This window comes from Meles meles, chromosome 14 (genome assembly GCF_922984935.1).
Source record: "Meles meles chromosome 14, mMelMel3.1 paternal haplotype, whole genome shotgun sequence".
NCBI lineage: Eukaryota > Metazoa > Chordata > Mammalia > Carnivora > Mustelidae > Meles > Meles meles.
In genome coordinates, this window is record NC_060079.1 from 3,702,836 (window position 1) to 3,729,195 (window position 26,360).

Consider the following 26,360-nt stretch of genomic DNA (forward strand, 5'->3'; position numbering starts at 1 on the left):
TTATCAGTTTTACCAGTTTTTTGGTGGAGTGTCTTGGGTTTTCTATATAGAATATCATGTCACGTGCAAATAGTGGAAGTTTCATTTCTTCCTTGCCAATTTGGATTTGACTTATGTATCTTTTTGTTGTTTGATTGCTATGGCTAAGACTTCCAGTACATGTTTAATAAAAGTTGTGAAAGTGGACATCCCTGTCTTACTGCTTTTTAATTTTTTTAAAGATTTTATTTATTTGACAAACAGAGATCACAAATAGGCAGAGAGACAGGCAGAGAGAGGTGGAGGGGAAGCAGGCTTCCTGCTGAGCAGAGAGCCCGATGCGGGGCTCCATCCTAGCACCCTGGGATCATGACCTGAGCCAAAGGCAGAGGCTTTAACCCACTGAGCCACCCAAGCACCTTTCCTTTTTTATTTTTTTGTTTATTTTTTTCCTTTTTTATTTTTAATTTAATTTTTTTATTAGCATATAGTGTATTATTTGTTTTAGGGGTACAGGTCTATGACTCATCAGTCTTACACAATTCACAGCACTCACCATAGTACATACCCTCCCCAGTGTCCATCACACAGTTACCCAATCCCTCCTCCTCACCTCCTTTCCAGCAACCCTTGGTTTGTTTCCTGAGATTAAGAGTCTTTTATGGTTTGTCTCCCTCTCTGGTTTCATCTTACTTCATTTTTCCCTCCCTTCCCCTATGATCCTTTGTCTTGTTTCTCAAATTCCTCATATCAGTGAGATCATATAATAATTGTCTTTCTCTGCTTGACTTATTTTGCTTAGCATAATCCCTTCTAGGTCCATCCATATCATTGCAAATGGCAAGATTTCATTTTTTTGATGGCTACATAATATTCCATTGTATATATTTATATACCACATCTTCTTTATCCATTTACCCATTGATGGACATCTAGGCTCTTAACATAGTTTGGCTATTGTGGGCATTGCTTTTGCAAATACTCGGGTGCATGTGTCCCTTCAGATCACTACATTTATATCTTGGGGGTAAATATCCAGTAGTGCAATTGCTGGGTCGTAGGGTAGCTCTATTTTTAACTTTTTGAGGAACCCTCATACTGTTTTCCAGAGGGCTGCACCAGCTTGCATTCCCATCAACAGTGTAGGTGGGTTTCCCTTTCCCCCATCCTCGCCAACATCTGTTGTTTCCTGACTTGGTAATTTTAGCTTTTCTGACTGGTGTGAAGTGGTATCTCATTGTGGTTTTGATTTGTATTTCCCTGATGCCGAGTGATGCTGAGCACTTTTTCACGTGTCTGTTGGCCATCTGGATGTCTTTCCAGAAATGTCTGTTTATGTCTTCTGCCCATTTCTTGATTGGATTTTTTGTTCTTTGGGTGTTGAGTTTGTTAAGTTCTTTATATATTTTGGATACTAGCCCTTTATCTGATATGTCATTTGTGAATATCTTCTCCCATTCTATCGGTTGTCTTTTGGTTTTGTTGACTGTTTCTTTTGCTGTGCAAAAGCTTTTGATCTTGATGAAGTCCCAATAGTTCATTTTTGCCCTTGCTTCCCTTGCCTTTGGTGATATTTCTAGGAAGAAGTCACTATGGCTGAGGTCAAAGAGGTTGCTGCCTGTGTCTCCTCAAGGATTTTGATGGATTCCTGTCTCACACTGAGGTCTTTCATCCATTTTGTGTCTATTTTTGTGTGTGCTGTAAGGAAATGGTCCAATTTCATTCTTCTGCATGTGGCTGTCCAGTTTTCCCAACACCATTTGTTGAAGAGACTTTCTTCCTTCCGTTGGACATTCCTTCCTGCTTTGTTGAAGATTAGTTGACCATAGAGTTGAGGGTCCATTTCTGGGCTCTCTGTTCTGTTCCATTGATCTATGTGTCTGTTTTTATGCCAGTACAAAATACTGTCTTGATGATTACAGCTTTGTAATAGAGCTTAAAATCTGGCATTGTGATGCTGCCAACTTTGGCTTTCTTTTTCAACATTCCTCTGGCTATTCGGGGTCTTTTCTGGTTCCATACAAATTTTAGGATTATTTGTTCCATTTCTTTGAAAAAAAGTTGATGGTATTTTGATAGGGATTGCATTAAATGTTTAGGTCGTTCTAGGTAGCATAGACATTTTCACAATATTTGTTCTTCTAATCCATAAGCTTAGAACGTTTTTCTATTTCTTTGTGTCTTCATCAATTTCTTTCATGAGTATTCTGTACTTTTCTGAGTACAGATTCTTTGCCTCTTTGGTTAGATTTATTCATAGGTATCTTATGGTTTTGGGTGCAACTGTAAATGGGATTGACTTCTTAACTTCTCTTTCTTCTGTCTTGTTCATGTATAGAAATGCAACTGATTTCTATGCATTGATTTTTTTTTTTTTTTTTTTTTTTTTTTTTTTTAAATATTTTATTTATTTGACAGAGAGAAATCACAACTAGGCAGAGAGGCAGGCAGAGAGAGAGGAGGAAGCAGGCTCCCCGAGGAACAGAGCGCCCGATGCGGGGCTCGATCCCAGCACCCTGGGATCATGACCTGAGCCGAAGGCAGAGGCTTTAACCCACTGAGCCACCCAGGCGCCCCTATGCATTGATTTTATATCCTGACAGTTTACTGAATTTCTGTATGACTTCTAGTGGTTTTGGGGTGGAGTCTTTTGGGTTTTCCACATGAAGAATCATATCATCTGCAAAGAATGAAGGTTTGACTATGTCTTTGCTGATTCGGTTGCCTTTAATTTCTTTTTGTTGTCTGATTGCTGAGGCTAGGACTTCTAGTACTATTATGAATATCAGCAGTGGTAGTGGACATCCCTGCTGTGTTCCTGACCTCAGGGGAAAAGCTCTCAGTTTTTCCCCATTGACAATGGTACTTGCTGTGGGGTTTTCCTAGATAGCTTTTATGATATGGAGGTATGTACCCTTTATCCCTACACTTTGAAAAGTTTTGATTAAGAAAGGATTCTGTACTTTGTCAAATACTTTTTTAGCATCTGTTGAGAGTATCATATGGTTCTTGTTCTTTGTTTTATTAATGTATTGTATCACATTGATTGACTTGCAGATATTGAACCAACTTTGCAGCCCAGGAATAAATCCTGCTTGGTTGCGGTGAATAATCTTTTTAATGTACTGTTGGATCCTATTGGCTAGTATTTTGGTGAGATTTTTACATCCATGTTCATCAGGGATATTGGTCTGTAATTCTCCTTTTTGTTGGGGTCTCTGTCTGGTTTTGGGATCAAGGTAATACTGGCCACATAAAATAAGTTTGGAAGTTTTCCTTCCATTTCTATTTTTTGGAACAGTTTTAGGAGAATAGGTATTAATTCTTTTTTTTTTAATATTTTATTTATTTGACAGAGAGAAATCACAACTAGACAGAGAAGCAGGCAGAGAGAGAGGAGGAAGCAGGCTCCCTGCAGAGCAGAGAGCCCGATGTGGGGCTCGATCCCAGGACCCTGGGACCATGACCTGAGCCGAAGGCAGAGGCTTTAATCCACTGAGCCACCCAGGTGCCCCAAGTATTAATTCTTCATTAAGTGTTTGGTAGAATTCCCCTAGGCTATGGTTATGGGTTTGTTCAGGTTTTCTGTTTCTTCCTGGTTTGGTTTTGGTAGTTTATATGTGTCTACGAATGCATCCCTTTCTTCTTGATTATCTAATTTGCTGGCATATAGTTGTTCATAATATGTTCTTATAATTGTATTTCTTTGGTTTGGTTTTGATCTCTCTTTCATTCATGATTTTATTAATTTGGGTCCTTTCTCTTTTCTTTTTGAAAAAGTCTGGCCAGGAGTTTATCAATCTTATTAATTCTTTCAAAGAATCAGCTCCTAGTTTCATTGATCTGTTCTACTGTTTTTTGGTTTCTGCTTCATTGATTTCTGCTCTGATCTTTATTATTTCTCTTCTACTGGCTTAAGCTTTCTTTGCTGTTCTTTCTCCAGCTCCTGTAGGTGTAAGGATAGGTTGTGTATTTGAGACCTTTCTCTTGTTTCTTGATAAAGGCTTGTATTGCTATATACTTTCCTCTTAGGACCACCTTTGCTGTATCCCAAAGATTTGGAACAGTGTGTTTTCATTTTCATTTGTTTCCATGAATTTTTAAAATTCTTTAATTTCCTGGTTGACCCATTCATTCTTTAGTAGGATGCTCTTTAGCCTCCATGTATTTGAGTTCTTTCCAACTTTCCTTCTGTGATTGAGTTTAAGTTTCAAAGCATTATGGTCCAAAAATGAGCAGGGAATGATCCCAATCTTATGGTACCGGTTGAGACCTGATTTGTGACCCAGGATGTGATCTATTCTGGAGAATGTTCCATGTACACTAGAAAAGAACGTGTATTCTCTTGCTTTCGGATGGAATGTTCTGAATATATCTGTGAAGCCCATCAGATCCAGCATGTCATTTAAAGCCCTTATATCCTGTTGATCTTTTGCTTAGATTATCTGTCCATTTCAGTGAGGGGCGTGTTAAAGTCCCCTAGTATAATTCTATCATTGTCGATGTATTTCTTTGATTTTTGTTATTTGTTATTTGATTTTGTTATTAATATATATATAATTAGCCACTCCCAGGCTAGGGGCATAATGATTGGCAAATGTTAGATCTTCTTGTTGGATAGACTCTTTAAGTATGTTATAGTGTTCTTCCTCATCTTTTATTATAGTTTTTGGTTTAAAATCTAATTTATCTGATACAGGGATTGCCACCCCAGCTTTCTTTTGATATCTATTAACATGGCAAATGGTTTTCCACCCCTCACTTTAAATCTGGAGGTGTCATTTGGTCTAAAAATGAGTCTTTTGCAGACAGCATATCAATGGGTCTTGTTTTTTTTATCTAATCTGATACCCTGTGTCTTGATTGGTACATTCAGCCCATTTACATTCAGGGTAACTATTGAAAGATATGAATATTGTGCCGTTGTATTGCCTGTAAGGTGACTGTTACTGTATATTGTCTCTGTTCCTTTCTGGTCTATGTTACTTTTAGACTCTCTCTTTGCTTAAAGGACCCCTTTCAGTATTTCCTGTAGGGCTGGTTTGGTGTTTGCAAATTCTTTTAGTTTTCACTTGTCCTGGAAGCTTTTTATCTCTCCTCCTATTTTCAGTGACAGCCTAGCTGGATATAGTATTGTTGGCTGCATATTTGTCTCATTTTTTTGCTCTGAATATATCATGCCAGCTCTTTCTGGCCTGCCAGGTCTCTGTGGATATAGTTCTGCTGCCAGTCTAATATTTCTACCCTTGTAGGTTACAGAGCTCTTGTCCCAAGCTGCTTTTCTCTTTGTCTCTGAGACTTGTAAGTTTTACTATGAGATGATGGGGTGTTGACCTGTTTTTATTGATTTGAGGGGGGTTTCTCTGCCCCTCCTACATTTGATGCCTGTTTCCTTCCCCAAATTAGGGAAGTTCTTCAGTATAATTTGCTCCAATATATGTTCTGTTCTTCTCTCTTTCTTCTTCCTCTGGGATCCCAATTATCCTAATATTGTTTCATCTTATGGTATCACTTACCTCTTGAATTCTCCCCTCATGATCAATAGTTGTTTATCTCTCTTTTTTCTCAGCTTCTTTATTCTCCATCATTTGGTCTTCTATATCACTAATTCTCTCTTCTGCCTCATTTATCCTAGCAGTTAGAGCCTCCATTTTTTATTGCACCTCATTAATTGCCTTTTTTATTTCAACTTTGTTAGATTTTAGTTCTTTTATTTCTCCAGAAAGGGATTCTCTAGTATCTTCTATGCTTTTTTCAAGCCCAGCTAGTATCTTTATAATTGTCATTCTGAATTCTAGTTCCAACATCCTACTAATGTCTGTATTGATTAGGTCCCTGTCAGTCAGTACTGCCTATTATTCTTTTTTGAGGTGAGGTTTCCTGCCTTGTCATTTTATCCACCAAAAAATAGATGAATGAGAGAACAAAATGCTAAAAGGGTAACAATGACCCCAGAAAACTATACACTGAACAAATCAGAAAAGACCAAAACCGGGGGGAAAAAAAGGGAAAAAAAAAGAAAGAAAAAAGAATCTGATTAGGCTGGTGAATAGAAAAGAGCCACCCAGTTGTTTTTGGGTGTATTCTGGTCTCTTAGAAGAAACTGCCTCCCAAAATTTCAAAGAAAGAAAAACTTACATATATGCAAAAATGGAGTAAGCAAGGGATAGAATATGACTGTAAAGATGAAAATTTTAAAATATTTTTAAATGGACTTGATAAGGGGCTCCTGGGTGGCTCAGTCGATTAAGCAGCTGCCTTCAGTTCAGGTCATGATCCCAGGGTTCTGGGATTGAGCCCTGCATCAGGCTCCCTGCTCAGTGGAGAGCCTGTTTCTCCCTCTCCCTTTGCTTGCCACTCTGCCTACTTGTGCTCTCTCTCCAACTTTCTGTCAAATAAATAAATAAAATCTTAAAAAAAATTAAAAAGCCATATACTAGATATACAGTATATTTTGGTCTGTTAGAAGAAACCGTATCTCAAAATTGTAATGAAAGAAAAACTTATGTATACCCAAAAGAATAAGGTTAAATATAATGAAAGGATAGAGTATGACAGTAAAAATGAAAATTAAAAAAGATTTTAATAAGGCATTGATATGATAAGATGTTGGTTGAAAAAGGAAAGAAAGAAATTAAAAAAAGAAAAAATAAAGAAAAATTTTTAAAAATTAACACAAAGACTAAAGCATCATGGGAAAAAAGTCATGAATTCTATGTGCTGTATTCCCCTAGTGCTGGAGTTTTGCAGTTCTCATTGATTGATAAACTTGGTCTTGGCTGGATGTTCTTGCTGACCTATGGGAGGGATCTGTTGCAGTGATTCTCAAATGTCTTTGCCTAAGGTAGAATTGCAGCACCCTTGCCAGGGGCCGGGCTAAGCAATCTGTTTGGGTTTGTTCTAGGTAGCTTTTATTCCCTGAATTCTGTACAGCTTTGGAGGAAGATAATGAAAATGGCTGCCTCCCAATCTCTAGCCCTGGAGGAGAAACCTTGGGGCGCCATTCCTCAGTCCGCCTCAGAGAAAGCAGTCAGTTACTCCCATCTCCCTGGTCCCTGGCCGTGTTCCGTGCTTATTTGGCCTGTGACCAACCATTTCTGTCTCTGGCACACGACCCCATTTAGAGTCTCCAAATCCAGTAGATTCCTGCAGTGTGCTCCTTGCCACTCCTCCCAGTGGAGGAAGAAGATTGTTCCCCACATCTGCCACTTGTGGGGTCCCTGCTTGAAATGACTTTGCTCTGTCACTTGCTGGGAGCCAGCTGACGGAGACTTCCTACCCCTGTGGTCTCTCTTCCCATGTATCACCTCAGATTCACTTCTGCATATGTCCTACCTTCCAGAAAGTGGTCGCTTTTCTGTTCATAGAGTTACTGCTATTCTTTTCTTCAATCTCCTGTGGAGTTCATAGGTATACAGAATGGTTTGATAACTATCTAACTGAATTCCTTGGACCAGATGAAATTTAGGTCTCCTGCTCCTCTGCCATGTTGCTCCTCCCTCCCTGTCTTATTCCTGGCTGTAGATGAAAAGCTCTCTGTTTTTCCCAATTTAGGATGATGTTAGCTGTGGGTTTTTCATATATGGCCTTTATTATGCTGAGGTATGTTTCCTCTAAACCTACTTTGTTGAGGGTTTTTTTTTAATCAGGAATGGATGTTGCACTTTGTGAGATGCTTTTTCTGCATCTATTGAAGTGGTCACTTGGTTTTTGTCCTTTATCTTATTAATGTAGCAAACCACATTGATTGATTTGAAATATTGAACCACTCTTGCAACCAAGAATAAGTCCCACTTGATCATGGTAGATGGTATTTTTAGTGATTTCAGGTATCAGACATCAGGTGATCATTTTATCATGCCGGCCCTTCAGTGATACTCAGAAGCAACTTTAGAGATCCTCATTTTATAGATGAGAAAACTTAGGCCTAGAGAGGCCAGATCTCTCAGGTATCCATAATTGGGGCAGAGCTTAAGTCTGTTGACCCCATATTGAATATTTTCTTCATATCCTATTTATTATGTTAATCAGGGAAAAATTATGTAACTTTTATGTGAAAGGTGCTAAGCTTACTCAAGGGATAAAATTCTAGCTAGTTCCAAGGACTGTATAATCTTAGGAAGGAAAATAAAATGGATACATATATTCAAAGCATAATGTAATAAGTATTGTAAAGAAAAGAGTACAAATTGTTATGGGACCACAAAAAGAGGTTATTTGTCACTAGTTGGGACAATCAGCAACACTGCTTAGAAGATAAATTTACAGTTGAATCTTAAAGGGTATGTACAATTAAGACTGACTTGAGATACGGGAAGAAAGGTATTGCAGATGAGGATATAAGTGAATAAATAAAGAGCCAGCATAGAATCCATTCTATCTGAGGAGATCAATCCCATGCTAAAAGTAAAAAACTGAAAAGCCAATTTAGTCATTAGTAAGTACTTAGAAGAATAATGGTCTCTTTCCTTTAGTTTGTTGTCATGGAAGAATTGCTGAGACACATATCCTTCCTTTTTAGTTTTTTCTAAGATCTGTCAGTTAGATCAAGTTTGTTAATGGTTTTGTTCAAGAATTCTATATTTTGGGGCGCCTGGGTGGCTCAGTGGGTTAAGCCTCTGCCTTCGGCTCAGGTCATGATCCCAGAGTCCTAGGATCGAGTCCCGCATCAGGCTCTCTGCTTGGCGGGGAGCCTGCTTCCCTTCCTCTCTCTCTGCCTGCCTCTCTGCCTACTTGTGATCTCTCTCTCTCTGTCAAATAAATAAATAAAATCTTAAAAAAAAAAAAAAGAATTCTATATTTTTACTGATTTTTTTGGGCTGGGGGGCTAGTAGTTCTGTTAGAAAGATAGAAAAATTTACTCTGTGGATTTATTTCTTTTTTTAGAGTTTTGCTTTATATATTTGGAATAAGGACTATTTCAAATTATTATATTTTCAGTGTAAATGGAGCCTTTTATTATTTTTGAAATGTCCTATATGTAGTCATGCTGTTTGTCTATTTTGTCAGATATTGATATATTCATGGGGCTACAGAAGCTCTGTTTTGTCTAGTGTGTGCATGATATGTCTTTCCCATCTGTTTACTTCTAACTTTTCCATATCCATATATTTAAGATGTATTTCTCGTGGTGGGTAATAGGGAGGGCACTTATTGCATGGAGCACTGGGTGTGGTGCAAAAACAATGAATACTGTTACGCTGAAAAGAAATTTTAAAAAAAGAAAAAAAGATGTATTTCTCATTAGCAGAATATAACTGAGTTTTTTCTTAAAATGTGGTCGGAAGTATTAACTTCATTTACATTTAATGAAATAACTGATTTGGTTTTAACTTGTCTTACTATTTGCTTTTTGTTTTTTCTGACTCTTTTATGTATCATTTTCTCTTATTTCTTGCCTTCCTTTATTTCTTTTTTTATTATTCCATATCTTCCCAATGTTATCTTGTGCATTTACATTCTTTAACCATTCTCTTAGTGTTTTCCTAAAGTTTACAATACTCATCTTTAAATTATTAAAGTCTAGTATTACTTAGTGTTTTAGTACTTCCTCGACAATGCCAGAATTGTACATTTTCAACTGGTTTTGGGTTCTATATTTCTATTTATTTCTTTTTTATACTTGCAGTTCTCTGCTGAAGTTGTCAATCTTGTCTTTTAATTCATTGATCATATTAAGCATAGTTATGTTGAAGTCTGTGTCTGACATTTCCATTATATGTATCCTTTTCTGAATGTCTTTCTAGTCTTTCGTTTCTCTTCCCTTTTCATTAGGTAGTCTTGCCTCCTATATGTCAGGTTGTTTTTGATTCAATGTCAGGCACTGTAAATGAAAAATTTTAGAGATAATTTAAGGGTATATATCTGAGTTGTCAGTATAATAATGACTGGGTACATGTGGCTATGTACATTAAAATTATTTATAATAAAGTAAAATATAAAAAATTCAGATTACACCAATCACTCACATTTCAAAAGCTCAATAGCCACATGTGGCTAATAGCTCTTACCAGACAGGGCAGATAAAGAACATTTTCACCACTGCAGAAAAGTTCCACTGGTTAGCACAATTCTAGATGATCTTACCTTTCACTAGAGAATTTACTTTTGCTTATGGTCCTAGAGACATTAGAAGTCCTGACTAGCCTTAATCCGGTTGAGTTTGAGATGGTTCTAAATTGGACTTCAGTTTTTATGAGGGCTAGTATGCTTTTTATCTACTTTCAGTTGTAGAATAATAGCCTTTTGAGATCACAGTCAAAGCCTAGAGGATTACCAAGGCTGCCTCCGTGACAGCATCCCCCAACTCCAACATTTTATGTCTTAAGAGAGTCTTTAGAGAGCTGTGTTCAGCTTCTTAGCCATGCCTTTTGGAGAAAAGCAGGCTCAAGTGCAGGCATACCTCTCTAGCTTTCCCTTTTCCTTATCTTGAAACCTTGTTAATTCTTCACTGCCTTTTTGGTTCTCTAATATATTCACATTGATTTTTTATAAAAATATTTTTGTCTTGGGGTGCCTGGGTGCCTCAGTTGTTAAGCGTCTGCCTTCAGCTCAGGTCATGATTCCAGGGTCCTTGGGTCAAGCCACGCATTGGGCTCTCTGCTTAGGAGTAAGCTTGCTTCTCTCTCTCCCACTCTCCTGCTTGTGTCCCCTCTCTTGCTCTGTGTCTCTCTGACAAATGAATACATAAAACCTTAAAAAAAAAAAAGAGAGAGAGAGAGAGAGAGAGAATCCTTAAAAAAAAATTTTTTTTTAATGTTCCCAGCTTTTTTAGTTATTCTTAGTGGGAAAGTTATTTAAAGTTGTTTAAAACAGCAGTCCATCATAACCAGAAGTAGAGCTCTTGTACTAATGATGCTTTAATCAAATATTTCAAACAAATATGCCTAACAACTAACATATGGGACATTTCCGTCTACATGGTCCTGTTTGATTCCAATTACAATTTTGGCATCAGGATATCCTTATTTCAAAGATGAGAAAATTTAAGTTCAAAAAAGTATGAATAAAAACAGCTGGTAGAAGGAGAGCTGAAATTTAAATGCAGATTCCCTGATTCCATATCCTGTGTCTATTGGCCTAGCGGCTGGCAGTAGTCAGTATACATAATGAATGATTGAAGCAGTCATGAAAACTAATCTTTCTCACTGGTACCTCAGATAATTCTCAAGTTTCTTTTCTCCTTTAAAATGAATTCCAGAATAACTCTCCTTCTTAATACTTTAAAATACCTAGGATCCTTAATATTTAGAGTAATTTAAGAGAATTTATTCTAAATATTATATAAATATTTCTCTGTTGATGAGTCTATATTTCCCATTGCTTTTCTAGCTTTCTATTGTATAGCTTAATTTGAATTCTATTAACTATGTTTTTTTTCCCTCCCCAAGATAACTGCTAAAATACCAAGCACAGCAGTTACTAGACCTGTAGCTACTGGATATGGGGTAGGTTTACTTAAGCTAAAAATACTAAGGTGCTTTTTCTCATCCATAAGTTCACTTTAGGCAGTTCTAAGTAATTTGAATTATCTTTCATTTTAGATAGTTACAAACCTTATAAAAGTCTAATTTAATAGCTTTTATATTATAGTCATTTTGATTATAAATTTATCAGAAAATACTATCATTTCTATTTGTAAACCTTGTGTTTGTTGATTGACTTCCTTTCATTTTTTGTGTAATATTACCAAGTCTCATGTGTATTCCATTCATATTTTATGTGAAGTTAAATGTTATGTAAAAGTAATGTTTATATTTTAAAACCTACCAATTAATACATGAAAAATAAAATTATACAATTTGAGAAAATTTTCAGAGGCATATATTTGGGTGTTGCTTTTATTTGAGATATTTGGAGGAAAGATGCTATATAAAAATCCATAAAGGAAAAGTTTGAAGTCTTGCCCAAATTTGGATGTCTTTAGCATACATGAAATAAAAGGGGAATGGGAGAAAAATGGAAGAATGAAGTAGAATAGTATTTCCTAGTCTTTACTGTAATATTCCATAGGGATCAGAAAAATGGTTTTAGTACCTAGAAGTCCAGGACACTTGACTTCATATTTATTGATATGAATAAGGAAATTAGTCATACACATAATGTAACTGTGTGTTAAGTGAAACATGGTTTTAATAATCAGCCGAAGCTTGTATTACTCATAAATTTGATTTTTGGTGGTGCTTCAGAATAGAAAACAGCAAACATTTTCTGTGAAGAGCCAGGCAATTTAGGCTCTGCAGGTCATAGTCCCTGTTGCAGCTACCAAACTCTGCATTTGTAGTACAGAAGCTGTTGTAGATAGTGTGCAGACCAGTGGGGTATGGCTGTACTCCAATAAAATGTTATTGACAGAGGCTGACGGTTGTAGTTTGCTGAGGCTTGTTTTAGAGTTTTATTGTTTAATCTTATATCCTGAGGTTATAAATGGAAAGAATTAGGTTTACTTGCCAATAGAATGAAGAAAAAAGTTATTACGAAAATTTTTATAAGTTGGTTTTTATAAAATTAAATGTAGGTTTTTTTGGAATCATTTTAATTTAGTTTTCTGTTTACTAGTCCAAGACATCCCTGGCATCCTCGATGGGAAGACCAATGACAGGGGCTATTCAGGTATCTCTGTCATGTGGTTGTTCATTTTGGGCCTCTCTTGTGACTTAGAGTATTATTGCCGACATTTTTTATTATATTATTTTAAAATGTTAAAGAAGGTGTTTCTTATGTAAAGACACTGATTCTTTAAATTGTGGGCTGAAGTTTGGACTGTTTAGAATCTTTGGAGGTAAAATCTCATTGGATTTACTCAGGTCTCAAATGAAATCCCATTGGGGAGTGAACATAGAACTGATAGTTTGCTTGTGTAGTGAACTCTGGGTCCCATTTTTCCTATGCTATCACTTGCAAGAATTTCTGTAGTTTCTCTCATAGGCATATAGGAGACCAAAAAAGTAGAGAAGTAGGCAGCTAATAACCTATATAACTTATATTAGGTGCTATATAAAAATCTTTTGAGTTTTTCTTTCCAAACTAGGAGTAAGATCAGTTAAAGCGAGGAATTGAAATTTTATAGGGGGAAGGGAAAGTAGAGACAGAACTGACATATGAGGAGGCAGGGGTAAGGAAAAAGCAGAGAGTGATTAAAAATAAATGTTAAAGTAGTGTCTGGGGGCACAGTCGAATAAACGCCCAACTCTTGGTTTCAGCTCAGATCATGATCTCCGAATTGTGAGATTGAGCCCTGCATGAGGCTCTGCACTCAGCTCAGAGTCTGCTTAGAGTTTCTCTCTTCCTTTCTCTCTGCCCCTCCCCACCACACGTGTGCGTGCTCTCTCTCTCTCTCTCTCTCTCTCTCTCAAATAAATGAATAGGTGTTTTTAAAAAATCAGAAAAATTGGGACTTAAAAAAAAAGGGACTATGTTAATGTATGTCCAGAACTAGAAATAAGAAGCAAATCTTAATTTAAGAACACCTTTTAAATGATTTTTTTTCTTCCAAGGATGGAGTTACTAGACCAATGACAGCAGTGAGAGCAGCTGGTTTTACCAAAGCAGCTTTGAGAGGTTTGTTATACTATCTCTTCTAATAATTTTTTTCAGATGTTTTAATGTTGTTATTGTATTTCTACGTGTAAATGTAAAATGTTACCATTTTAAATAAAATCTAACATGCCGTTGATGGTAAGGTATGTCATTATTTTAGGTACCATTAAGAGAGGAAAGGGGTATAATACATTATATGTTAATAAAAATAAATAAAAGAGGAAAGGGGCAGTGAAAACGTTCTGCATCTCAGTGGGAATGGTAGTTATACTGGCATGTAATTTGTCAAAGTGTGCTGACCTGTTCATTAAAAATGTGTTCCTTTTTTAAAAAAAATGCAATTTATTTTATATAAATTAAAGCCTAATTAAAAATTTATAGGTGAAAATAGTATTATACCAATAAAATAGTTAAAAACTCAATACCTGGTCATTACTTGCATGATTGATAATTTAGAGTTCCTAGAGTTAGGATAGATTACTGTAGAGGAGAAGTAAACGCTGAGAGAATACTCATTTTTGTTTTCACATTTTATTTATAAAATTTGATGTATGTTAAAATTTTATCAATTTCTTGATATATAAACTGTTTCTATAAACATAATAAATGTCCTGGCTATTTAATAAATAGGTAATTTAAGCCATTTAATAAATAGGTAAATTTAACTTGTGCAAGTTTTCTTTATTTGTATCACAAGTTCAATATGAGCTCTTGAATTGTATCTCAGGCTCTGCATTTGACCCCCTTGGTCAGTCAAGGGGCCCTGCTCCTCCTCTGGAAGTGAAAAATGAAGATAGGTATGTAAGTTCTCATGTTCTTTTAGTGTTGTGTATTTTTAATTTTTATTTTCCAAATACATAATTTTCAGGTGTTTTAAAAGGTCATGTCAGCAGTACCCCTATGTTTATGGCAGCATTATTTATAAGCCAAGATATGGAAGCAGCCCAGGTGTCCATCAATTCATGAATGGATAAAGATGTGGTGTATATATTGATTGTGTGTGTGTGTGTGTGTGTGTGTGAGAGAGAGAGAGAGAGAGAGAGATATGGAATATTATTCAGCCATTAAAAAGAATGAAGTCTTGTCATTTGCAGTGACATCGAAAGAACTAGAGAGTATACTACCAAGTGAAATAAGTTAGAGAAGGATAAATGCCATATGATTTTACTCTATGTAAAATTTAAGAAAACAGGGAGGGGAAGATGGCAGAGTAGGATACTACCCCCACTTCATGAGGCTCACCTCATCCCATAAATATAACTAGATAACTATAAAATCATCCTAAATACTCCAGAAATCTGAAGACTGGCAGAACAAACTCCACAACCAAAGATAGAGAAGAGGACACATTGAAGAAAGTAGGAAGTGCGGAGACAGGGTTTAGGACAGAAACATGGCTGCTGCAGTGGTCAGAGAGCTGTGGTAGTGGGGAAGGGTGAGAGACAGACTGACAGGAGAGTGCATAAGGAAAACTGACTTCCATAGAATTGGCTTGGAAAACCAAAAGGGCCAAATTTCATGGATTCTGGCAAGCAGTGGGACTTAAAGCCTAGAGTTTTTTAAAAAATTATTTATTTATTTATTTATTTATTTGACAGAGAGATCACAAGTAGGCAGAGAGGCAGGCAGAGAGAGAGGGGGAAGCAGGCTCCCTGCTGAGTAGAGAGCCCCATGAAGGGCTCGATCCCAGGACCTCGGGACCATGACCCGAGCCAAAGGCAGAGGCTCAACCCACTGAGCTACCCAGGCGCCCCAAAGCCTAGAGTTTGAAAGATTAGCAGGCATGGCCAGGATAGGGCCTGGCAGCCATTGCATTACTCTTGAAGAGAAGGCAGATAAATGACCCATGGCCACAAGGCAGGGAAACAGTGATCTGAGGAGTGCCTGGGGCACACAGTGGGGAGGTTATTTGCTCAAGTCAGAGGGTGTCCCAGAGAGACAGTGTTCATGGAGAGACCTTGCCATTAACAAATAAATGGGCTGTTGCTATTTCCCTCCCTTGCCCTTCAGCATAAGCATAGAACCACCTGCAGGAACCAGCACAGCGCAGACATTTGCTACCTAACTTGCATACACCAAGCCCCATCCCCTATACCCCAATGAAAACGCACTTTGCAGTTAGGATTATGTAAGTCCCAGTACTACAGATCCCTCCCTCAGAAGACCAGAACAAACCCCTACCAGCACTGCACCTCCCAAAGAGGGAATTTTGATGACTCTCAGTTCCAGTGGCAGTGGTGACAGGTCTCATTTCACAAACAGGTAAGAGAATACTTCATTAAAAATTTCCAGATTCAGACCAGGGACCAAAAACTGTCCACAACAGGCAAAGAGAGCCTCTGCAGATGACGGGCCCGAAGGATAAAGTGGCCAGGGCACAACAGCAGGTGCACATAGTACGCACTGGAGACACCCTGGAAGCACCAGACCCTGGGAAACAAGGGACGCTATACGGCAGGGCAATTCAGGACGACTTCTGTATAAGGCCATTATCCTCAAGTACAGGAGACATAGCTGACTTTCCTAACACAGAGAAGTTTGCACAAAGACTTGGAATGAGAAGGCAGAGGAATTTGTCCCAAATGAAAGAACAGAGGACAAGGCAACAGCAGGAGATCTAAGTGAAACACATAGAAATAACAGGACTGAGAGAGAATTTAAAGTAGTGATCATAAAGATGTTCACTGGACTTGAGGAAAGAGTGAAAGACATTAAGACCCTTAATACAGATACAAGGTATACCAGAAGTAAAAGTATAATAAATGAAACGAGAAACATGCATGGTGGAAGGAACAACAGTCTGGAAGAAGCAGAGGGACAAATTAATGACATAGAAGTCAAGAGTAGTGGAGAGTAATCAAGCTGAAGAAAAGAGAGGGAAAAAATTACGCAAAGTGAGAATAGACTTAGGGAATTCAGTGACTCTACTAATTGTAATAACAGCCATATTATAAAAGTCCATGAAAAGAAAAGAGGGGGAGCAGAAAATTTATTTGAAGAAATAATAGCTGAAAGCTTCCCTAATCTGGGGAAGAAAACAGATATCCAGAGCCAGGAGGCACACAGAACACCCATCAAAATCGACAAAAGCAGACCCGTACCAAGATCTACTGTAATTAAAATGGCAAAATATAGTGATAAAGAAGAAAATGTTAAAAGCAGCAAGATAAAAGAAGACAGTAACTTATGAGGAAAAATCCATTAGGCTAACCAGAGATTTTTCAGCAGACACTTTCCAAGCCAGAAGGGAGTGACACGATATATTCAAAATGCTGAATGGTAAAAATTTTCAGACAAGATTACTCTATCCAGAAAGGCTGTCTTTCAGAATAGGAGGAGAGATAAAGAGTTTCCCAGACAAACAAAAACTAAAGGAGCTCATGACCACTAAACCAGCTCTGCAAGAAATGTTTAAAGGGGATTCTCTGAGTAAAAAGGGAAGACCAAAAGTGACAGTGAGAAAGTAGGAAACACAAAAGCAGTAAAAATATTTTATTAAAAAATCAGTCAAGGAACTCAAAAGGATGTAAAATATGACATCATATACCTAACGTGAGGGGATAACAGGAGTGTAGAATGGGTTCAAACTCAAACAGCCATCAACTTAATATAGATGACTATATGCAGAAGATGCTATATACAAACCTAATGGTAACTGCAAACCAAAAAATAATGAATATGGAAAGAATAAAGAGAAAGAAATGCAAATATATCACTAAAGAAAACTATAAAACAGAGAAAGACCAAAAAAAAAAAAAAAAAGGGATCAGAGAAAAATCTTCAGAAACAACTACAAAACAAGTAATAAAATACAATAAATAATATCAATAATTACTTTTCATGTAAATGGACTAAACATTCCAGTCAAACAACACAGGGTAACAAAATGGATTAAAAAATAGCCCAGAGGGGCCTGGGTGGCTCTGTGGGTTAAGCCTCTCCTTCAGCTCAGGTCATGGGCTCTCTGCTCAGTGGCGAGCCTCTTTCCCTCCCTCTCTCTGCCTGCCTTTCTGCCTACTTGTGATCTCTGTCTGTCAAATAAATAAAATCTTTAAAAAAAACAAACCAACAAAGCCCATCTATATGCTGCCTACAAGAGACTTATTTTAGACCTAAAGCCACCTGCAGATTGAAAGTGAGGGGACGGAGAAAATATTATGCAAAGGGATGTCAAAATAAAGCCAGAGTAGCAGTACTTATATCACACAAACTAGATTTTAAAGCAAAGACTGTAACAAGAGACAAAGAAGGACACTATATAATAATAGAGGAGACAATCCAACAAGGAGATATGACAGTTATAAATATTTCTGCACCCAACATGAGAGCACCCAAATGCATGAAACAATTACAAACATAAAGGAAATAATGGCTAGTAATGAACTGTAACACCCTACTTACATCAATGGACAGATCATCTAAATAGAAAACCGACAAACAATAGCTTTGCATGATACACTGGAACAGATGGGTTTCACAGATAGATTTAGAACATTCCATCCTAAGACAGCAGAATATACATTCTTTTCAAGTCCAGGACCAGATGGCTTCACAGGGAAATTCTACCAAACATTTAAAGAAAAGTTAAGACCTATTCTTTTCAAACTATTCCAAAAAATAGAAAGGGAAGAATTACTTTCCAATTCATTCTCTGAGACCAGCATCACCCTGATACCAAAACCAGATAAAGATACCAAAAACAGAGAACTACAGACCAATATCTCTGATGAACATAGATACTAAAATCTTCAACAAAATACTAGGAAACAGGACCCAACAATAAATTTAAAAAATTGTTCACCATGATTAAGTGGGATTTATTCCTGCATTCCAAAAGTGATTTGATAGATTTGGCAAATCTATCAATGTGATACATCACATCAATAAGAGGAAAGATAACCACAGGATCATTTTGATAGATGCAGGAAAAGCATTTGACAAAGTACGATATCCATTCATAATAAAAACCAACAAAGTAAGTTTAGAGGCAGCATACCTCAGCATATATGAGACAGCCCCAACACATATCCTAAATGGGGAAAAAGAGCCCTTTTCCCCTAAAGGTCAGGAACAAGATAGGGATATCCACTCACCACTTTTAGTCAACATAGTACTGGAAGTCCTAGCCACAGAAATCAGGCAACAGAAAGATATAAAATGTATCCAAATGGGCAAGGAATTAAAACTTTTAATATTTACAGATGATATGATACTATATATAGAAAACCAGGAAGACTTTGCCAAAAAACTGCTAGAACTGATAAACAAATTCAGGGAAGTTTCAGGATACAAAATCAAACTACGGAAATCTGTTGCATTTTTATATGCCAATAATGAAGTAGCAGGAAGCGAAATTTAAAAAAAAAAAAAAACAGTTCCAGATATAACTGCACCAAATATAATAAGATACCTAGGAATAAATCTAACCAAAGTGGTGAAGAGCTTTACTCTGAAAACTATAAAATATTGATGAAAGAAGTTGAAGACAACACAAAGAAATGGAAAGACATTCCATGCTCATGGGTTGGAAGAACAAATAAATTGTTAAAATGTCTCTATTACCCAGAGCAATCTACATGTTTAATGCAGTCCCTACCAAAATACCAATAGCCTTTCTCACAGAACTAAAACAATCCCAGACTTTGTATAGAAACACAAAAGAGCCCAAATAGCCAAAGCAGTCTTGGTAAAGAAAAGCAAAGGAGGCATCACAATTCCAGACTTCAGGTTATATTACAGAGCTGTAGTGAACAAAACAGTATGGTTCTGGCACAAAAATAGATACAAAGTTCAATGGAACAGAATAGAATATCCAGAAATAAACTGCAGCTATATGGTCAATTAATCTTGGAGAACACAGGAAAGAATATCCGATGGGGAAAAGACGGTCTCTTCAACAAGTGGTATTGAGAAAACTTCTGTGTGCAGAAGAATGAAATTGGGGTACTTTCTTACACCATACACAAAAATAAATCCAAAATGGATTAAAGACCTAAATGTGAGACCTGAAACCATAAAAAATCTTAGGAAAGAACACAGGCAGTAATTTCTCTGACATCAGCCATAGCAATATTTTCTAGATATGTCTCCTGAGAAAAGGGAAGTAAAACCAAAGGTAAAATATTGGGACTACATCAAACTAAATCTTTCTGCATAGCAAAGGAAACAACCAATAAAACTAAAAGGCAAGCTATGGAAGGGGAGACGATATTTGCAAATTACCTATCCAGTTAAAGGTTAGTATTCTATATAGTGGGGAGGGACTTATAAAACTCAACACCCAAAAAACAAATCCAGTTAAAAAATGGGCAAAAGACATGAGCAGACATTTCTCTAAAGAAGACATCCAGACAGGGGCGCCTGGGTGGCTCAGTGGTTTAAGCCTCTGCCTTCGGCTCAGGTCATGATCTCAGGGTCATGGGATCGAGCCCCATATCGCGCTCTCTGCTCAGTGGGGAGCCTGTTTCTCCCTCTCTCTCTGCCTGCCTCTCTGCCTACTTGTGACCTCTCTCTCTGTCAAATAAATAAAATAAAAAAAAAAAAAAAAGAAGACATCCAGACAGCCAACAGACACATGAGCTGATGCTCATCATCAGTTACTATCAGGGAAATGCAAATCTAAACTATAGTGAGCTAACCCCTCACATCTGTCAGAATGGCTAAAGTCAACAACACAAGAATCAACAGGTGTTAGCTGGGACGTGGATAAAGGGGAGCTCTCATGCACAGTTGGTTTGAGAGTTGGTGCAGCCACTATGGAAAACAGTATGGAGTTTCCTCAAAAAGTTAAAAATGGAACTAACGTTCACTCTAGCGATAGCACCACTAAGTATTTACCCAAGAAATAAAAAAAAAAGTTAAAAGTGGTACGTGCACCCCTGTGTTTATAGTAACATTATTTATAATAGCCAAATTATGAAAGCGGCCTAGGTGTTCATAGATAAAGGAATGGAAAAAGAAGATGTGGTATATATATATATATATATTTGGTGGAATGTTATTCAGCCGTAAAAAATGAAACCCTGCCATTTGCAAGGACATGGATGGAGATAGTACAATGCTAAGTGAAATAAGCCAGAGAAAGACAAATACCAGCTGATTTCATTCCTATGTGAAATTTAAGAAACAAATGAGCAAAGGGAAAAAAAGAGACAAATCAGGAAAGAGAGTCTTCGCTATGGAAAACAAACTGATGGTTACCAGAGTGGAGGTAGATGGGGGATGGGGAGAGTAGGTGATGAGAATTAAGGAGTACACTTGTCATGAAGAGCACTGGGTGATTAAAAGAAAGAGTTTTGGGGGGTGCCTTGGTAGCTCAGTCAGTTAAGTGTTTGCCTTTGGCTCAGGGCATGATCCCAGCGTGCTGGGATAGAGCCCCACATTGGGCTCCCTGCTCAGTGGGAAGCCTGCTTCTCCCTCTCACACTCCCCTTGTTTGTGTTATCCCTCTCATTGTCTCTCTCTGTCTGTCAAATAAATAAAAATATTTTTTAAAAAAGTTTTTTAAAAAATGAATCATATGAATCAAAAATAAAAGTTCATGTCAACAGAATAGTAATCAAAACATCATCTCTGGTTCTTGGAATAGGCAAAAGAATCAAGTCTGAGAAAAACAGCCATGTGTGTTCTATGCAGTTTTATTTTAATATTGTTGTGAAGATAAGTCTAATGTTTATAGATGCTAATATTGATTCTCTTAGAGACCAAATGGAGTTGAAAATGGAATAGGATATGCTTATTTTAAAAGAATATTTCAATGAAAAAATTAAGAGAACATATAGGGGGGCGCCTGGGTGGCTCAGTGGTTTGGGCCACTGCCTTCGGCTCAGGTCATGATCTCAGGGTCCTGGGATCGAGTCCCGCATCGGGCTCTCTGCTTGGCAGGGAGCCTGCTTCCCTCTCACTCTCTCTGCTTGCCTCTCTGCCTACTTGTGATCTCTCTCTGTCAAATAAATAAATAAAATCTTTAAAAAAAAAAAAGAGAACATATAGGAAGAGTCATATCAATATTGAGAAATTTAATTTTTTAACATTTTTTTTTAATTTTTAATTTTTTATTTTTTATTTTTTTCCATTTTATTTATTTTTTCAGCGTAACAGTATTCATTCTTTTTGCACAACACCCAGTGCTCCATGCAAAACGTGCCCTCCCCATTACCCACCACCTGTTCCCCCAACCTCCCACCCCTGACCCTTCAAAACCCTCAGGTTGTTTTTCAGAGTCCATAGTCTCTTATGGTTCGCCTCCCCTCCCCAATGTCCATAGCCCGCTCCCCCTCTCCCAATCCCACCTCCCCCCAGCAACCCCCAGTTTGTTTTGTGAGATTAAGAGTCATTTATGGTTTGTCTCCCTCCCAATCCCATTTATTTTTATTTATTTTACAGAGAGAGAGATCACAAGTAGGCAGATAGAGAGGGGGAAGCAGGCTGCCCGCCGAGCAGAGAGCCCGATGTGGGGCTTGATCCCAGGACCCTGAGACCATGACCCGAACCGAAGGCAGAGGCCTAACCACTGAGCCACCCAGGCGCCCCGAGAAATTTAATTTTTTAGAGCATTAACTTAGTTTTTTGCTAGCAGCTAAAGAGTAGCCAAAAGCCGGGTAAAAATTCAGGTATATGTACTTACTGGGATCTAAGCACCATTGATGGAAATGGTTTATGGAGTTTATGGAGCCAGTGTTTATGGAGTATTCACTGTGTGCTGCTGTGCAAGGGCTATATGTAAGTGAAGACTGAGATGTTTTTATCATTAGTTCATTGAGGGAGAAAGTAAACACAGCCGTCTTCACTTAGTATCTCTAATAAGTGGCAGGACTGAGTTTGAAGCCAAGCTGTTTACAGAGCCTCTTGTTACTAAATACTATTTTTCTTCTGTATAATAGCGATTTAAAAATTGTAGTTCTTAAATCCACTATTTGGGCTATTGTATAAGTTACATAATTTCTCTTTTTCACTAACAAACCTCTACAGAAAATCTATTTTCTCTGTGTCCTAGTTAATGACAGCATGTTTGCTAATAAAAGTATGTTACTTTATTTAAGTACCAGGTCATTTAGAATCCTTTCAGCTGCCAATATGAGGAAAACACACACAATAAGAACATTTATTATCTTATTTAATAGGAGGTCTGGCAGAAAGGCACTTCTAGGGATGGTTAATTTAACTGCTCAATAACATCATCCCTGGTTCAGCTTCTCTGTGGCTCTCTTGGCTTTTCTTAAGAGCTTGCCATCCTATCATGCCAAAAGAGCCCTGAGAGTTCAAAATCCCCATGTAATTAATAAATCCTAGAGCCAGAAATTTCCCAGTTTTGGTCCCTTTCATAGAGCAAAGACAATCTGCCCAGGAAGCCTCTACCCTGAGCAAACCTGTCTTAATTCCTCACTGGCCAGAAGTGCATCATATGTGCATGACTGAACCAGACATTTGGCAAGAGACTGAGACTCTTGACTAGTTTAGATTTGTATGTGAGGAGAAAAGGTGGTGGCAGGTTCTTGTGTGGGTAGGTGTTTAACAGTGTCTGCATATAGAGTTCATTTTCCTGGCATTTGATAGGGATAGGGTAATTATTTTACCCTCTAAAGTAGACACTAAAAAACACTAAAAATTTTAGTGTCTTTATAACTTTTATAACTTTAAAATTTTGTATTCGTATTTTAGGTTTAATAATTATCTGTAAGTAATATCTGAGACATTTATTAGGGCGTTTGGACTATAAAATAGAATTCTGTACTTTGTTGTAACCTTTATAAGATGGCATTTATTATGCTCATTGCTCAGTAAGAAATTTGCAAATTTTTAGTAAACCAATAAAATTTGTATCCCACCTGACTAAATTTTAGTCAGATTCTACCAAAAAACATGATTCTATAGACAAAGCTATACTATTGAATTTATTCCTGTATTTTTTATAAGTCCATTTGTAGAAAATTAAGAGAACTACTGTGTATTCTCAAATATTCGTAGTAAAATTTTATTTAGGCACTGATGTACATTCAGAGCATTGTGATACTTTGCTGGAAGAAAGTGGTAGCAAAATGACATTAATGTTGTTTTTGAAATGTGACTGATTTGGGAGTACTGTGTTTGCCACTAATTGAATCAGGATTTTTTAACTTCTTCGCATTGTTGGAAATACTCTCTAGAGTACCCATCTCATATTAAGTAATAATAATTTTCATCTCTTTTTTGGGGTCTTCAGTTTTCTTCACCATAAAGTAAAGTTTTCATTTGTCATAGGCTCTAAGAAAGGATCTACTTTCTTTTGGGAATGATAATGTAATAGCACGGGTCCTTGAATTACCTTACTTAGGTTTAAATACTGGCACTATAACTTAACTGGCTGTGTGATCTTGGGCTTAAAAATTAACTTTCTAAACCAGTTTCTCCATCAGTAAAATGATAATAACAGTAGTACTTATATCAGATGTTATTGGGAGGATTAAAAGACATAATTAGGGTAAAGCATTTGGCTCAGTATTAAATCACACTTGTGGCCAAGTAATTATTTAGTTTTATTAACCAAAGATGTTATTTTTACTATTAATTATATAATTATTAAAAACAGTAGTGCATTTGTTCTTTAATGCCATTTATACATTTGTCTTATCTGTAACCTATTCCTATAAAAGCACATAACATACATTATAGGTAAATTAAATTTTAATATGTATTATTTGTGCTTGAATGAATCAGAGTACCTGTGCCTTTTCTTTAATAGTCCAGAAGAAAAGATTAGACAATTAGAGAAGAAAGTAAATGAATTGGTAGAAGAAAGCTGTATTGCCAACAGCTGTGGAGACTTAAAATTGGTAAGTTCATAAACTTCTAGGATTCAAGATGGTGAAGTGTATGTCATATGTATGTGCACAAATAAAAAACATATGTACAGGTTTTCCCTGCTATCCAGAAGTAGAGCAAAATCTTTCATAAGCAAATAGCATCAAACAATTATCATGAATTTATATTGAAAAATCTTTGAGCATTCCTAGACCCCAAAACCAACCTCTCTTAAGCTTTTCTGATGTCTTGGGACACATCTTGCTAGTGGATGCACAGAAAAAAATCAAAATAAAGCACAGATGCTCACAGGCAGTCCAGAGCTCTGATGGCTTGATGCTGAGATGCTGTGTGGTGAGGCTGCTCTCACTACTGGAGATGTGCGCTGCCTCTGGAAGGGTTTGCTACAAAACAGAGGTTGCACACTATTTCATTTCTTTCCCTTTTTTTTTTTTGGGTAAAAGCAGAAATCTTCTTCATATTTCTTTCAGTTAGCAAAAAACAGGTGCTAATGTAGGTCTTTTGTTAAAGTAGAGTGGCGTTATATGAACTTTGAAAAAGTAAGGGATACCTGAATAGATACACATGGGTTTTTTGTTTGTTTGTTTTTTGCTGTTGATAGGCCTTAGAGTTTTCACTAAAGCAATTTTTTTAAAACAATAGGCAGCTGCTTCATAAGAACTCTCAGGTCAAAACAGTTGATTGAATTTGTAATTTTTTGACATTGGTTAATACAGTAGGAAAACAAATTCTGGTGGAACAGTTGATTAAATTTTGCAGCCTGGTGGCCTATTGAATTAGACTCAAAGCCTGCTGAAAGGCATAGCTACCATGGTCCACATGCAGTACTAAGTGTTGCTTTCTTATTTAAGCCTCACTACCCTAAAATATTCTTTCCTAAGTAAACTGCAAAATCATAGTTTGCTTTTTGGTACCCCAACTCTGGTTTTTCATGCCTTTTTTTAAGAAAGATTTTAATTTATTTGTCAGAGAGAGAGAGCATAAGGAGGAGGAGTGGCAGGAAGAAGGAGAAACAGGCTCCCTGCTGAGCAAGGTGCCCATTGCGGGACTCCATTCTAGGACCCCAAGATCATGACCTGAGCCAAAGACAGACACTTAACCATCTGAGCCATTCAGGCATCCCTCTGCTTTTCTTTTTTTAATTAAATATTTTTGGGACACCTGGGTGGCTCAGTAGGTTAAGCATCTGCTTTCAGCTCAGGTCATGATCTCAGGGTCCTGGTATTGAGCCCTGCATAGGGCTCTCCACTCAGTGGCAAGTCTGCTTCTCCCTCTCCCTCTGTGATCTCTCATTCTCTCAAATAAATAAATAAATAGAATTTTTTTTTTTAGTATTTTTTTAAATTTTTTATTTATTTTTTATTTTTTTATAAACATATAATGTATTTTTATTCCCAGAGGACAGGTCTGTGAATCGCCAGGTTTACACACTTCACAGCACTCACCATAGCACATACCCTCCCCAATGTCCATAACCCCACTCCCCCTCTCCCAACCTCCCCCCAGCAACCCCCAGTTTGTTTTGTGAGATTAAGAGTCTCTTATGGTTTGTCTCCCTCCCAATCCCATCTTGTTTCATTTATTCTTCTCCTATCCCCCTAAACCCCCCATGTTGCACCTCCACTTCCTCATATCAGGGAGATCATATGAGAGTTGTCTTTCTCCGATTGACTTATTTCACTAAGCATGATACCCTCTAGTTCCATCCACGTCATCGCAAATGGCAAGGTTTCATTTCTTTTGATAGCTGCATAGTATTCCATTGTGTATATATATACCACATCTTCTTTATCCATTCATTTGCTGATGGACATCTAGGTTCTTTCCATAGTTTGGCTATTGTAGACATTGCTGCTATAAACATTCGGGTGCACATGTCCCTTCGGATCACAAATAAATAGAATATTAATAAATTAATTAAATATTTTTTATTTGCTTTGTCCTCATTACTTTGTCATACCATATAAGTGTACTTTCTAAGACTTAGTTATCACATTAATGAATACCTTTAGAATTGTTCAGTATAAAAGCTACTTTTATTGC

General features: G+C 37.1%; 1 protein-coding gene across 5 annotated transcripts in view; it reads left to right on the forward strand.

The window, feature by feature from the left end:
* IFT88 (intraflagellar transport 88) overlaps positions 1-26,360 on the forward strand; it is a 158,127-nt gene that overhangs the window by 11,003 nt on the left and 120,764 nt on the right. For 3 of the 5 annotated variants that reach the window (XM_045978360.1, XM_045978362.1, XM_045978364.1), the window contains exons 4-8: positions 11,370-11,426; positions 12,538-12,591; positions 13,476-13,539; positions 14,246-14,315; positions 24,238-24,328. In XM_045978360.1, the coding sequence (XP_045834316.1) occupies positions 11,370-11,426; positions 12,538-12,591; positions 13,476-13,539; positions 14,246-14,315; positions 24,238-24,328 (336 nt within the window). The remainder of the gene's footprint in view (positions 1-11,369; positions 11,427-12,537; positions 12,592-13,475; positions 13,540-14,245; positions 14,316-24,237; positions 24,329-26,360) is intronic. The other 2 variants (XM_045978361.1, XM_045978363.1) reach the window with 2 other exon arrangements.